Source organism: Schistocerca nitens, chromosome 5, assembly GCF_023898315.1.
Source record: "Schistocerca nitens isolate TAMUIC-IGC-003100 chromosome 5, iqSchNite1.1, whole genome shotgun sequence".
Taxonomy (NCBI): domain Eukaryota; kingdom Metazoa; phylum Arthropoda; class Insecta; order Orthoptera; family Acrididae; genus Schistocerca; species Schistocerca nitens.
Window position 1 is genome coordinate 485,888,909 of NC_064618.1, and position 16,144 is coordinate 485,905,052.

At 37.8% G+C, this 16,144-nt stretch overlaps 1 protein-coding gene across 4 annotated transcripts in view; it reads left to right on the forward strand.

The window, feature by feature from the left end:
* Positions 1 to 2,801: 2,801 nt before the first annotated feature.
* LOC126260870 (serine/threonine-protein kinase PRP4 homolog) overlaps positions 2,802 to 16,144 on the forward strand; it is a 173,007-nt gene continuing 159,664 nt past the window's right edge. For 3 of the 4 annotated variants that reach the window (XR_007546653.1, XM_049958301.1, XM_049958302.1), the window contains exons 1-2: positions 2,802 to 2,942; positions 3,563 to 3,724. Coding sequence is in view for 3 of the 4 variants with exons in the window: in XM_049958301.1 (XP_049814258.1) it covers positions 2,938 to 2,942; positions 3,563 to 3,724 (167 nt within the window). In the remaining variant the exon portion in view is untranslated. The remainder of the gene's footprint in view (positions 2,943 to 3,562; positions 3,725 to 16,144) is intronic. The other variant, XM_049958304.1, reaches the window with a different exon arrangement.

The window sequence follows — 16,144 nt, forward strand, 5'->3', positions numbered from 1 at the left end:
CTAGGACTAATTTTACGAGGGAGTCCATTGCATCTGTTGTGGATTTACCTTTCCTAAATCCAAACTGTTTATCACTAATTATATTTAGTTTACCCAAGTAGGCACTAACTTGCTCATACATAATCGTTTCTAAAATTTTTGAAAAAGCTGGGGTAATGGATATAGGTCTGTAGCTAGTGGGACAGTTCTTTTCCCCTTTTTTGTATATGGGCACAACTCTAGAAATTTTTAGTATGTCGGGGAACTTACTTTCAACTAGGCATTTGTTAACACAAAAGGTTAAAGGATAAATCACACAATCAATAACATCTTTCAACAAATTACATGACATATCATAGTAATCAACACTAACTGAAGGTTTGAAATTTTTCACTATTTTTAGGATATTATTTGGGCTCACTTCTGTGAAAGTGAAGGTGCTTGGGGGAAGCTTTTCAAAGCAGCTGTCCATAATACTAAGAGCATTTTCAGGTGGTTTGATTATTGAACTACTAATTTCTTCAATGGACTGAATGCAATATTTATTAAATTCTTCTGGGGTAGTGGCAATTTCCTCTTTGTGTTTAGTGTGTGCAATGGAGTTTATTACACTCCAGGCCTTCTTGCATTTATTGTTAGATTTTTCAGTGTTTACTATGTTATGCAGTTTCTTTGCTTCATTTATTGCCTTCCTGTACTTGCATTTAGCTTTAGCATACAGGTCTTTATACAGTTCTGATTTACTGGTTTTGTACAGACTAGAATACAGCATAACAGTATTTTTCAGTTGCCCTAACTGTGGAGTATACCATTCCTTCGTTTTCCTTTTCTTGTAATTACTACTAATATTCACTGTACATTTTTTCAGAGGGATGCTATTTTCAAATACATTTAAAAATATGCTCACTGGTCTAGTAATCACAGTTTTAGATTCTGGTTTGGTGCAGTCTGAAGATATACCGCATCATGGTCTGAGAAAGGGAAACTAATTACATCAGTGGACATACAAGTTCTCTTAATATTTGTAAATATATTGTCCAGTATCATATCTCCTATTTCATCTTCACCTACGTTCTCCTCCATTTCTATAATATTCTCCTCAAGAACATCGCCCTTGTATAGACCCTCTATATACTCCTTCCACCTTTCTGCTTTCCGGTATTTGCTTAGAACTGGGTTTCTATCTGAGCTCTTGATATACATGCAAGCAGTTCCCTTTTCACCATAGGTCTCTTTAATTTTCCTGTAGGCAGTATCTATCTTAACCCTAGTGATATGCACCTTTACATCCTTACATTTGTCCTCTAGCCATACCTGCTTAGCCATTTTGCACTTCCTGTCAATCTCATTTTTGAAACTTTTTATTCCTTTTTGCGTGCTTCATTTACTTTATATTTTCTCCTTTCATCAATTAAATTCAGTATCTCTTTTGTTACGCATGGATTTCTATTAGCCCTTGTCTTTTTACTTACTTGATCTTTTGCCACCTTCACTATTTCATCTCTCAAAGCTACCCATTCTTCTTCTACTATATTTCTTTCCCCCATTCCTGTCAATTGTTTCCTTATGCTCTCCCTGAAACTCTGTACAACCTCTGGTTTAGTCAGTTTATCCAGGTCCCATCTTCTTAAATTTCCACCTTTTTGCAGTTTCTTCAGTTTTAATCTACAGTTCATAACCAATAGATTGTGGTCAGAGTCCACATCTGCCCCTGGAAATGTCTTACAACCATTATATAATCTATCGGACACCTTCCAGTATCTCCAGGCTTCTTCAATGCATACAACCTTCTTTTATGATTCTTGAAACAAGTGTTAGCTATGATTATGTTATGCTCTGTGCAAAATTTTACCAGGCGGCTTCCTTGTTCCCATTCCATATTCACCTACTACGTTTCCTTCTCTTCCTTTTCCTACTATTGAATTCCAGTCACCCATGACTATTAAATTTTCATCTCCCTTCACTATCTGAGTAATTTCTTTTATCTCATCATACATTTCATCAATCTCTTTGTCATCTGCGGAACTAGTCGGCATATAAACTTGTACTACTATGGCAGGCATGGGCTTCGTATCTATCTTGGTCACAATAATGCGTTCACTATGCTGTTTGTAGCAGCACTTTCGCTCAAACCTCCAACTCCAACTTCCAGGTTGCGCATTTCAATCTCATATCTGCTCCAGTCACCTGTTCGCAAGCAACAATCTGTCTGCGCAGATGTAATGTCTGCAGATATTTGCGCAGACAGATCGTTACATGTGGACAGGCCTTTCAAATTGTGGTATTCACAGTGGTCCTCAGTTTACGTCACGTCACCAATCAATATTTTTGGAGAACAAGGTTTTGATGACTGACGTTATCGTACATTGTTGATCACATGACACCAAACTTACTTGCTCCCCATATGCAGCCATGCTCTCATCCTCTATTCATAGTGCTTTTGTTAGGTTGTATTTTTCGTGGTTGATATCAGCTGTTGCTTATTCGATCTTTGTTATTGCATAACGCATATATTGAAAACAGTTGAGAACAGCTGTACGAGTTGAGATCACGTGACAAGATGTAACATGACCTAACGTAATGTGACGGACAGTGTGAATAAGCCTAGATGTGACGTTGGCGCGGCGTGTTGTGCGTTGAGGGTCATTGTGAATTGGCTTTAAAAGATAAAGTTTTCAAAGTAATTAACACAATTGGAAGCATCGTTTGTTTTTACCCACCAAATTTTACTACGTGGTAACTTTATGTTACTGAAATGAAATTGGTGAAAAATCGAGGAATTAAATAACAGATTGCGATACGCTGTATATCGACAGTGCCAAGGAGGAAGACAAGCGACTTGTAATTCGAGAAATTGCTGTTCAAGATGGCGGCATAAAAACTTGTACTGTAGTTGTGGAATACGTGTAATATCTATTTAATAATTTAAAGTACAGATTTTAACAACTTTAACTAAAGATGAGGTGAGTCTCATGAAGCATTTTACACAGCGGGAACATTACTATTTGGACTCCGCGCATTTACGAAGCTGTTCTGTTATGCAAGTCCATGTTAAAAGTCAAAAAATATGGTATAGAGCTATTGAGACTATGTTTTGAGAATAATGAGCCCTACATTGAGTTTAGGGACACGAAAGTAATTTAACGTAGTACAGTGTAGTATATACTCACAAATGGAAAGTCACGAGATGACTGCCCAGATTTTTTTTGTAACGTATTTGGTGTTAGCTGTTTGGGTCGTTGTCGAACGGGTTTTGCCCATAAATATAAAGATGGGAGGTAAACAGCATTTACGACTTCGGATTTGTGGATCGCTTTGCGCGTTTACATTCGCGACGCGGTATAGTCGTTATTGTTTGCTTCAGCTCAATCTGTAAACTATAGGTATGCTATGTCGTGGTGGTAGCTTTCATGCAATTGCTCTGTAACCGATGTTTTTAATGTAAGATTTGCTTGATGTGCGTAGTTTCATTTGTCAGCATCTGTTGTCAGATGAAAACTGCGGGTTTCTTGGAACGCTAGTTCAAAACTGCGCTGTTTACTTTTGTCTGAAGCGAAACTATGATCAAATCTTTTTGTTGCAGCCCAGTTGACTCGCATTCCGATGCCTCTGTTGAAGTGTTAAATGACAAGAAAGTAGCAGAGAATGAAGGGGCTGATATTGTAAAGAAATCTAAGAAAAAGAAACATAAGCATCATCATAAACACAAGAAACACTTATGTGATAAAGACGGGAAACATGAAAAGTTTGTATCAAATTTTCAATTTTTAGTAAAACGACTTCGCTCTCTCTCTCTCTCTCTCTCTCTCTCTCTCTGCGTGTGTGTGTGTGTGTGTGTGTGTGTGTGTGTGTGTGTGAAAGAATTGCTAATACATTCCCTTTAATATCCCTATTCCCTTTCTGAACCCACCCACAATCATGTCTCTTTGAGATTCAGTATGTGCCTGCTGTTGTAATTTTTCGTAATTCTATTTTATGTTACTGTGTCATTTAGTGTTCTTGAGAAACTATATTATCTCTTGTGCAGTTATCTTTCATAAATGATTCAGCAATCTTGTCATTGTTGTTTAGGACTCGGAGACGGCTTTTCTTTTTCTTGTTCCCTAGCTTGCATATTTGAGTTCAGAAAAATGGAAAAGTGTAATTTCAAGAGATACCCTGTGCCCACTACTATACATGCAGCCTATCTTGACACATTATGCAGGGGTGCTGGGAACTGTGACATTTGCAGAATAATTGATGGTGGCTTCCAGCATCCCCTGCCGGTGATTCCATCTCCAATTTTGTATAGGTCAAGAGAAAATGTCACGCATCACTATTTCAGAGTTTGTTGAATAAAATATATGTTGAAGTTCCACGTGATACCTCTTCAAAATTTGCCTACATTATTTTGATTTTCTGATGATTTGTTCAAACGCTGAAGACTTCTCTAAATATGTATCTTTGTGAAAATGTCGTAACAAAAGGGTAAATTGTAATAAGGAAACCAAAAGTGATAGATATCTGAATTTATTTTCGATAAATATTTTGTTCCCAATTCTATGAGACATGATTAGTACATGTACACTTTGGACCTTTTTCATTTTTTATTAATTGTTTATTTTTTGAAAAATACGTTATGAAAATTAGTCACTTTTTGTGAATTTCAAAATTATGTTCTGAAAATGTTCGAATAGTCACGTCACAGGCTGTTAACTGTCTTGAGAAATGATAAAGTGGAAGGACTGTTAACTGTCAGCTGTGACATTAATGCATGAAATTCTGAAACTGTCAAAATATTTGTACATTAAGATGAAAGAATCTGAAACTTTTTGCTTATTTAGACGTTATTTTCTCCAAAACGCCCATCCTATATGTTCTAAAAATTTCATGATGTGTTGGTCATTGTACTTAGGGAATGTATAATCAGAGTGGACAGTACTTGCCTGTACGAAATTTTTATTTTTAGGTATACCTAGCTTTACTCTCAAGGTCAAAAAATCATGGACACTTAAATATTTAAACTGATCCCTGATTTTAAGTAAATGTCATGCAAAACTGGTATTTCTGAATCAAAATAATTACTTAACAACATTATATGTGAGTGGGAAAACGATTCATAACTATGTTAGAAAGCATTTTATAACAAAAATGAAATATAGAATATTTATATCCATTTTTCTTTTTATGATATTATACACAAATTATTATTGTCTTCTGTCATGATTTACTTCTTCATGACTTTTCATGAATTAAAATTGCCTAACTTTTTAACTAGTTCACTGTTTTCACATACCATCAACCTGATTAGCACTTTGCTGACTACAATCTTTGTTATTATTGAGGTAGTACTACAGAGCAACATGAAGTGTATCATCTTGCAGTGGACATCCACAGTAGGAATGTGGGCATGCTCAAATACCTTGTACCTCCTTTCTTGTATGGGCTTTTGAAATAAGTAATTTGAGGAAGTGTGACAGTAATTCCCTGTCAGTAATTGTACCTTCTCAGGTTAAGTAAATACTGAGACTGCGTGGTTAGGTTTTGAAATCATACAGTGCATAGGGAGCACATACATTGTATTGGGTGCATGTCACTGTCTTCAGGTTCTGCACCAGGTGCATCTACATTCTACACTTCACAAAGTTTTGAATGTGTTGCTTGTGTAACTGATAATTGGGAAGGCGAAATGTTTGGCTCAATTTCATACGCCATTATCGGTGTTTTTGTAACGCCTGCAGTTGTCATTAATTATTTAAATAATGAAACACTGCATCAGTTACATATTTTTTCATGCATAGCACCATGTGTTTTGAGAATTTTTTCTTCATATCAAGTGCATATATTTACATAATTTTGTTTGGTGTTTGCATATGTGGTGTTCTGTTCTCTTGAACTGTAGTCATCTTTTTGAGGTTATCCATTACTGTGCTTCCCAAGTGATGTAGAAAACCACACACACGCGAACTCTCTCTCGGTATTGTTTTTTTGTGTAACATCCAAAAAGTACATATGTAAATATTTCACTTAACGAGAGTAAATCTTGAAACATGTTTTGCTCAGCATGAGAATATACATGATTCGCATTGTGTTTAGACCAAAAATATTTGAGCAATGCAAACTGAATAAAGGTGTCAACTAGCACTACAAGCCGCCAAAAGGCGAAACACTCTATACCCGGGCCAGTGAAACATGTCACTCGACAGCTCGCGTGTGGTTGGCTACACTGTGATTGCGAGGTTGCAATAGCTGCCACTGCACACGCCCACAACTCCAAAGTACATTTTCTAAATGTAAGCTACAATCAACGTTTATACGTAAGTGCAACAAAGTACGTTTTTCTAACAACGGAGAGAACGACGACGGAGACTAAGCGTTTGATAGTATATTAAACCGGGAAATAACACCACCTGAAGTTAATGACAATATCTATTAAAAGTCGTCCAAATTGTTACACTAATAGCTGCATGTAAAATGTCGTATAATAATACAAAACTAAGGATACCAAATAACACGCTATCCACACTCATAGAAAGAAATAAAGCAAAACATACGTAGCCTACCCGATTGCAGAGAGAAAAAGAATTAATTCTGTATACATTTACACTCACCAATTTACAATGTCAGTGGCACAATTCCATCCAGTTCTCCTTCACTGTCATCAGAATTGGCGCCAAAACCGTTGTCTTCGTCATCATCATTAAGAGAAATCATTAACTGTTCATTTTTATTTATAATGCCATCTATAATCTGTGCTTCTCTTATCAGTTTAGCAACGTGGTCTACTTTTTTCCTCCATGAGGTAGCGTCTACCATAGCAAGACCTTCATGTAGCAGTCTTTCCATTTCTGTTGTAGTGAAAGTCTTGTTGTTACTTCTAATGTATGCCTTGACTTCACTCCAAACCAGTTGAATTGGATTAAAATGACAGTGATAAGGCGGTAGCCTAATTACCAAGTGACCCTGTTCGCTTGCAGATTCACGAAACAAGAGAAGGGAGTAGTTCAACAGTGTATTACCTTGATGAAACGTGGGCCAGTTAGAGTCATTCCAGGAAGATCTGCTGGAAAATGAGTGATGGTATGGCGGTTTTAAAGTTTTCATAGGAATAGGTTCTCGGATAATTATTCTACTTGCTGACTCTTCTTCTGGTTTTGTCTCTGAGAGTAAACTTCTATTTATGTGGAAGAAAAACAGCAGTGACTACCATTTGGAAATGAAAGCTGTCAGATTCGTAACGTAATTCGCAATTCTTGTCATACCTTGCTTCGAAGTTGGTCATTGCCAGTTATAATTCAACTGTCACAGAGAAAACACCAAGTATAAACAATAGAAAAGAGGGTATTTTTCCCTGGCTTAAAAATAAAAATATTAAGCACAGTATAAACCAGACTCGTGCCATTCTGTAACTTGTTAATTTATGCAAGTCATGTGACAACGTACAAATTTGACAACCTTGCATGTGAATGGGGTTACACAGTTTTGCGTTTACCCACATGTCACTGACAGTGTAGCCCCTATGGAATTAATTTGGGCAAAACATAAGGCTATATGGGAGTGGAAAAAAACATTCAAGATAACATTCACTGACTCGCTTATGCATGGGGCAATAGACAACATCCAACCTGTAGTGTGGACACAGTCTGTGTGGCATGCTGACAAGTTTCAGAAAGAATAATTAGACAGGGAAGTGATGATGGATATAAGCCGTGAACCTATCATCGTAAATTTACGATCAGATTGTTCAGAAACAGACTCAAATAGAAGTGACAGTGGTATTACGATACAGACTTTGGAACAAAGTAATAATATTTCTTAGTTTTAAAGACTCATGGTTTAAAAAATATGTTTGTCAACATATCAGTTGCATACATAATAATGAGAACTTCCTATGCTTTTTGATTATGACACTGTATCCTTTGAATTACACAGACTATAATTTTCAACATATTGCCCAAGGAGATGTTAAGCTTCTCCCACCATGTTTTATGCTCTAATAACACATGAGAATGCAGCTGGATAAATTCGTCAAAAGTTATATATTACCACATGTGAATCCCGGTCATTTTCAAGGCATGAACCGAATAAGGCCCTAAAACGACAGTAATTGCTACTGGACGAGATATCGGTGTTTTTCGATGTTATCGGCCATCATTCCCTGGAGTTATTCGCAGATGATGGTTAACTGCTTGCTTGTTCAATGGACTATAAATGCAGTCTCTTATTGTAATGTCAAACGAGTTAGTTTAACTCACAATGCCAGTTAACAGTGAAAAATATGAAAACTTATTGACCATTTTTACGATAGTCTTTTCATTAGTCTTACCTACCAATAATTCTCTTTTATGCACACAGATTACACTTAACTGCATTCAGACACGTCAACACACACTTTATACACGTTTTTAAAAATTCTATTGAGTAGAAGCAATTGTCAAGCAAATATAATGGTTTCAGAATGAGATTTTCACTCTGAAGCGGAGTGTGCGCTAATGTGAAACTTCCTGGCAGATTAAAACTGTATGCCGAACCAAGACTCGAACTCGGGACCTTTGCCTTTCGTGGGCAAATGCTCTGCCATCTGGGTTACCCAAGCCCGACTCACGCCCTGTCCTCACAGATTTATTTCTGCCAGTACCTCGTCTCCTACCTTCCAAACTTTACAGAAGCTCTCCTGCGAACCTTGCAGAACTAGCGAAAGGTCTCTGTTGGATTCCTTTCATGTTAATTTCTTAAATCTGTTGTCATTTACGGCATACATTCCACTTCTAAATTTACTGTGGTGTTTCTGACTATCTGGGAGGAGACTGAGCAGCGAAACGTGTTACTTTTCCACATAAACAAGAACGATCTGTCACACTACTACACTTTAAAATACAGTTTATGTGTAATTCATGTCACACAGTCTCATACGGAAGCTACATCCGCTTTCTTTTATATACTGTATATGATAAGATACTGTCATCCCCCTTCCCTTCTGTGTGAAAGGATGAATGAGCAAATGTATTTCTAGTTGCATGCTTGATGGTAGCAGACAAGCCTGTCTGCTAGAGAACAGTAGGACCAACGTTGGAACAGGTAGCAACGCTTTCTAAAAGCAGAGAGATTTCTATTCTTAATATGCTACTGTCCGTCCCTTGTCATGTTGGTATAGGAAGCTGTCTCTCTGATCACTTCTGTTTGCATCTGTGAGGACCCTCAGGAAGGGACCATGGCAGTCTGTCCGTGGCGAGCGTCTGAAGTGGTAAGATCTCTGGCTAAGCGCATCTCTGCTAAGTCCGTAGGCCAATGGATTTCTTAAGCTCAGCCTAACTGAAAGTTTAATCATCTTTATTTCAGGTTTAGCTCTAAAATATCTAATGTTATCTTAAATTGCAACGCAGTGTATTTTGCGTGTGAAGTTCAGAATATCTTCCAGTAGTTGCTTTATCACTACGTTGTGAGTAAAGTGGAACCACGTGTTGATCAGTAACTCTAACTAAGATCATCAATCTTAAATGCGAATGTGCGTGAGATTATAACGTCTCATCTTGACAATATTTTTCAATATAGCAACTTTTCTTTATGTTCAACCCACGTGGGGTGTACTTTGTGAGACCAGTACCATGTGCTTATACAATTGTTTGACCCATCAGGTTAATAATAAGACGATAGTAACAAGCTCGAGGTTTTTCTTTAGTAAATTGCGTTTCGATGTAATTTATTTTAATTATCAAAATTATTGTGGAGTTACACTCTTTGTGTAAACCAAGTTGATCGGGTGTAAGCATCAAAGTAGTCCTCAGCTATTCTTTCCAGGAAGATTTCACAGAGAGTTAGTGTGAATTTAGTATACCAGTGTGTGGTAATTTCATGACAAACAGGATTGCGCTACGAATGTAACTTCTTTGGGTGAAAATTAAATCGGTTGTTTGTAGTTAATTTCCTCTTGCATATGTTTCAACGTTCTTTGTGTGTTATTTTATGAATGCAGTGTTGTATGCAGTCTCCCAATCTTGGATCCATATTTGATGTGTTCCGTAAGATTACAAACTCACATTTTCACAATCCTAAATAAGGCACCAGTTTAGTTATGAATCAAGTTTAATGTGCTGAAATTTCAATGATCAATGTTAAAATAAATTTCCAAATATAAACATTTATTTCTTTTTATTTAAATTCTCTTATATATATATATATATATATATATATATATATATATATATATATATATATATATATATATATATATATATATGTGTGTGTGTGTGTGTGTGTGTGTGTGTGTGTGTGTGTGTGTCACTGGTTGTAGTATGAATATTAAAAAATTATAATTAATATTAGTCTGGTTGGGAATTTGGTAAGCTAGACTGGATACCTGGTGAAACAGTTGCGCGGTAATGCAAGGTTAACTTCCCCAGACAGCTCACAGCTTTTAAACCTCTTTTATTGTCTATCAGCACCGCTTTCATAACAAATTAATGCAACAACATTACACTAACACTCCTGAAAGAAAGGATATTGCGGAGACATGGCTTAACCACAGCCTGGAGGATGTTTCCTGAATGGGATTTTCACTCTGCATTGGAGTGTGCGCTGATGTGAAACTTCCTGGCAGATTAAAACTGTATGCCGGACCGAGACTCGAACTAGGAAACTTCGCCATTCGCGGGCAAGTGATCTACCCAAGCACGACTCACGCCCCGTCCTCACAGCTTTATTTCTGCCAGTACCTCTTCTCCTACCTTCCAAACTTTACAGAAGCTCTCCTGCGAACCTTGCAGAACTAGCACACCTGAAAGAAGATATTGCGGAGACATGGCTTAGCCACAGCCTGGGGGATGTTTCCAGAATGAGATTTTCATTCTGCAGTGGAGTGTGCGCTGATGTGAAACTTCCTGGCAGATTAAAACTGCATGCTGGACCAAGACTCGAACTCGGGACCTTTGCCTTTAGCGGGCAAGTGCTCTACCATCTCCGCAATATGCTTGCTTTCAGGAGTGCTAGTTCTGCAAGGTTCACAGGAGAGCTTCTGTAAAGTTTGGAAGGTAGGAGAAGAGGTACTGGCAGAAATAAAGCTGTGAGGACAGGGCGTGAGTCGTGCTTGGGTAGCTCAGATGGTAGAGCACTTGCCTATGAAAGACAAAGGTACCGTGTTCGAGTCTCGGTCCGGCATACAGACTTTCTCAATGAAACAATGTAATTTTAGGCGCCATCGATTCCTGATGACAAGCGAAATTCTGTGAGTTTTGGAACAACATAAGTGAAGGCATTACATGTTTATTTCGTACAGAGGACATGTTTTTTAAATAAGCTATTGATCTTACTTTTCATTAGTTCCTCACTTAATAAACCACTGTTTTAGGATTTTGTCACAGTTGCTTCTGCACAGCATGTTATAGAGGTAACACCATGTGGACTCCGCTGTGTTTTGGCAGAAGAAGCAAATTTTAACATGACAACAAGAGAAATGTGTAGTTTTTAATCAAAATTCTCCACTCATGACACTTCTCTAAAAGTTACAAATGGTTAACAAACCAAGCAAAAATGAATCGCTGCACTGTCAGTGGAATTTTTTTAGATACTAATCAAAACAGAAGTGACAGGTGTTTTTGAATGGCCACCATACAAGTGAGGGCAGTGAGGGGCTCCACCTAATATTTACAAGAAATGTGAGTGGAGGCCTCAGTTTAGAGCAGCTCTTGCCCTCCAGCACTCTGCAGTTCCCTTACAATGCCTGCCCCATACACTCACCACTACCGCTCTTCCCACATGTGCCCTTCCGACTGCACATCTACTGGCTGTGGTATTCTGCATGGACTTTGTTCTCCTGGCCTTCCCACTCTGAGAAACAGCACAAACACAGGAAGGACTCGCATTCGCTACCAGAGTCCTGCAAGTGTGCAGTAGTCTGCCCGAGCAGCACTACACACACTTAATCACATCTGTTGTAGTTGGAGTATTTTTCTGTTTATTATCTTGTTATTTACATACTTCACCTTTACAAAACGTTCAGTTACTTCGTCTCCAATCGTATTTTTTTAAGACGACTGTTATAACAATTTTGCAGATTACCTGGCCTAATTTCTCAGCATGTTCTGAAATCTCACTTGCATCAACACTTTAAAATGTTTGAAGTTTTCAAAACATTGAGAACTAATGTAGCTAAAATTGTGCAAGCTTGGGTACTGACAAATGTGCAGCTTCACACAAGAAATCATATACAATATTTATTATCCACACCAATAATTCAGAAGGACAGAAAAAAACGTAACACTCATCTTAATGGAGAATAACATTTTTATTGTTTAATTAGGCTACAACACGATTCGCAAGGAACTCCTTATCTAATTTCCTTCAGAGGGAAACCACAGAGAAAAGGAATTGATGCAAGTATAACAGATACTGTCCCCAGACCTGTAACATTATCCTCAAACAACTCTCTGCAAAAAAATTTTTTGAAGAGCCTATACACACATTGGCCCATTAAGTTTCTGCAGAATTTTTTACATTGTTTGCTTGGGATCTCTGGTATCACTTCCAATGAAACTGGCTCAGATGACTTGTCACACATAGTACCATTCATCTCATAAACATGATGATTTTGTAGTCGCAAAGGAGTTCTCATCTTCAAGATTCTGTTGAGTGCATGAGCTATAGCTCTTGAAACCAGTACGTCAATGTCGCCTGAGCTTCTCCTCAAAGTGGTAAAGATCATTTCTACAGAATCGCTGTTAAACACTCTTGTTAGCATGAAATGAAAATCCGCCAACAATAAGTATCGAACACACAGTACTGTGGAACATGAGGTCAACTGAAATGCCTTGTAAGTCTCATTACTGAGAAAAGCCAATTCTTGCTCATATCATGATGTTTTTCACATCATCAAGATATGTAAGGAACTCATTTACCAGCCAATGAAACCTGTCATCATCTGTGTCGAAAAAATGGATCTCGTGAGGACAAAACTTAGCGTTGTTGTAACAGTTAACATCATGGGTGTTGAACCAATTTCTAAGTCATTTTCATGAAATATGCAGATGCTGTTCAGTCCTGGAACAAATGGTCTTTCGGGTGCCTAGAAAGTATTTGGAGATATTCTAGAGCAGTTCATAGAAGTTTTTCATGTGAGAACCACTTCTCCATCAAACATTGCCTTCTCCAAAAACATGTTTCTTATATTTTATAAAATGTGGCAATGATCAAGAAGTACTGGTTGGTTCAGATCATTTGGGTGAGTGATTTGTAACTTCAAAATGTTACCATTGAACAGGCGTCTCATCATATTTACATTTATCTTATGATTGTCAGTAACTAGACATACTATAAGGAATCTGCACTCCTTAATCTCTCTGATAACAGACAGTATCAAATTGTGTAGTTCCTTGCCTGAGATTCATTTGGTGTAGAACTATGCAGCGACCACCCTGTACTTAGTGCGTAAACATGCTATCGTGAAATGTAGTAAATTGTTGGCGGGAATTTCACATTCGCTCACATTCTTGTCGTTAACTTCAGATGTATCATCGCAAGTATTCTGATAGCTTTTGTTATAGGTGTCGTTTTGTGACTAAAGAAAGTATCCAGCTTTATATCATACTGCAATTGTTGTTTTATTGCCATTTCATCCACTATCAAGGAACGAAATCCTTCAACCTCAATCAACATTTAGCTTCTAAGATTAATCTCCCTTTTACAATATCTGTTACTCCTATTTCACATGAAGTATCATCCCAATATTCTGCTAGTGTTCTCATAGAAGGCAACTGCAAGAAATTTTTTCTAGCATATCTGTGTGCTTTGGGTGGTATTGCTTCCCACACTGTACTATGTTTTGTATTGTCTTCTATCCTTCTGGGAGAGGATTTCTTTAAATTGACTATCTGCACAAGAAAAAAGAAAGATTTTGCATTCGATGGATGTTGGTCTGCTGTTTTAATTATATGTGATAAAGCTTTCTGGTAACTGCTGTCAAAAGACACCTCAAGAGTGGTATCATTGAGTTTCTTTTCAAGGTGTAAAAGTTTACCTTATGCTCTCTACAGTTTGAGTTGCACTTTATTTTGCTTTGTTTTGATCACCTTTTAGTCTAAAATGTCACACTGGATGTGGAAGAAAGGATGCAAATTATTATTGTCGTCACATTCGTGCAAGGAATCACTTAACCAGTGACCTCTATACTATCTGTATGTTGAACTTCAGCTGTCTGATCGCGCCAGCCATGGATGCTCATATTTCCTTTCTTGACAAAGTACAGCATGGCTGCTAGGAAATTTCACTAGGACACGAAAAGAAAATGCTTTCCGATTTCGCTCCCACATCACCCTATAACATCACATGCAGACATAAAGTTCAAAATAAGAAATCAGTCTGCAATTCTTTGTCATGGAAATTTTTTTGCCAAACTACAACATGGCAGACGGTGCAAAGCGCACAAATCTGTAGACACGCTGCAGTACTCTCTCTGAGGCCAGACTTATACATCAAGGTTGTGTAGAGATCACTGCACCCGAGGTAATGCTTAGATCATTGGTTTGCTTTCATAGTTTTTTTTTGTATGTCACATTCAACGAATGTCTGATAATAAGACTCTGTTCTTGTTTCACTTTTGCGACTTTATAAGCTGGATAAAATGGGAAAACCGAGGGAACAATAGAGTCCTGCAGTTTCTAAATTTTTAATCCAGGTCGTTAGTCAGATGCTCAAAAATGAAGACTAAATACAGCATAAGATCTAGAGTAGAGATTAGGTGTGAAATCTGCTCTTGGCATTGCTTTAAGTCATTGTTCTCTGAGGCCACTTTGGCTGGAAATTCATGAAATGAAACCCCTTTCGCTTTACCACTTTGTCTCACACCAAAAGGCACACAGCAATAAACCATTGTTGTTGGTAAAGTGGAACCTGCAACGAGACGTTATTGAGTTAATATAACACATGGCAAGATCATAAGAAATAACTAATTTGAAAGGAGATGCTGATGTTGTTGTTGTGGTCTTCAGTCCAGAGACTGGTTTGATACAGCTCTCCATGCTACTCCACCCTGTGCAAGCTTCTTCATCTCCCCGTACCTACTGCAACCTACATCCTTCTGAATCTGTTAAGTGTATTCATCTCTTGGTCTCCCTCTACGCATTTTACCCTCCACGCTGCCCTCCAGTACTAAATTGGTCATCCCTTGATGCCTCAGAACATGTCCTACCAACCGATCCCTTCTTCTTGTCAAGTTGTGCCACAAACTCCTATTCTCCCCAATTGTATTCGATACCTCCTCATTAGTTATGTGATCTACCCATCTAATCTTCAGCATTCTTCTGTAGCACCACATTTCTAAACGATCAATTCTCTTCTTGTCCAAACTGTTTATCGTCCATGTTTCACTTCCAAACATGGCTACACTCCATACAAATAATTTTAGGAACGACTTCCTGACACTTAAATCTATACTCGATGTTAACAAATTTCTCTTCTTCAGAACCGCTTTCCTTGCCCTTGCCATTGGCAGTCTACATTTTATATCCTCTCTACTTCGACCATCATCAGTTATTTTGCTCCCCAGACAGCAAAACTCATTTACTACTTTAAGCGTCTCATTTCCTAATCTAATTCCCGCAGCATCACCCGATTTAATCCAACTACATTCCATTATCCTAGTTTTGTTTTTGTTGATGTTGGTCTTCTATCCTCCTTTCAAGACACTATCCATTCCGTTCAGCTGCTCTTCCAGGTCCTTATCTGTGTCTGACAGAATTACAATGTCATTGGCGAACCTCAAAGTTTTTATTTCCTCTCCAAAGATTTTAATTCCTACTCCAAATTTTTCTTTTGTTTCCTTTACTGCTTGCTCAATATACAGATTGAATAACATCGGGGAGAGGCTACAACCCTGTCTCACTCCCTTCCCAACCACAGCTTCCCTTTCATGCCCCTCGACTCTTATAACTGCCATCTGGTTTCTGTACAAATTGTAAATAGCCTGTCGCTACCTGTATTATACCCCTGCCACCTTCAGAATTTGAAAGAGAGTATTGCTTTCTCTAAGCCTGCAAATGCTAGAAATGTAGGTTTGCCTTTCCTTAATCTGTTTTGTAACATAAGTCGTAGGGTCAGTATTGCCTCACGTGTTCCAACATTTCTACAGAATCCAAACTGATCGTCCCCAAGGTTGGGTTTTACGAGTTTTTCCATTCGCATGTAAAGAATTTGTGTT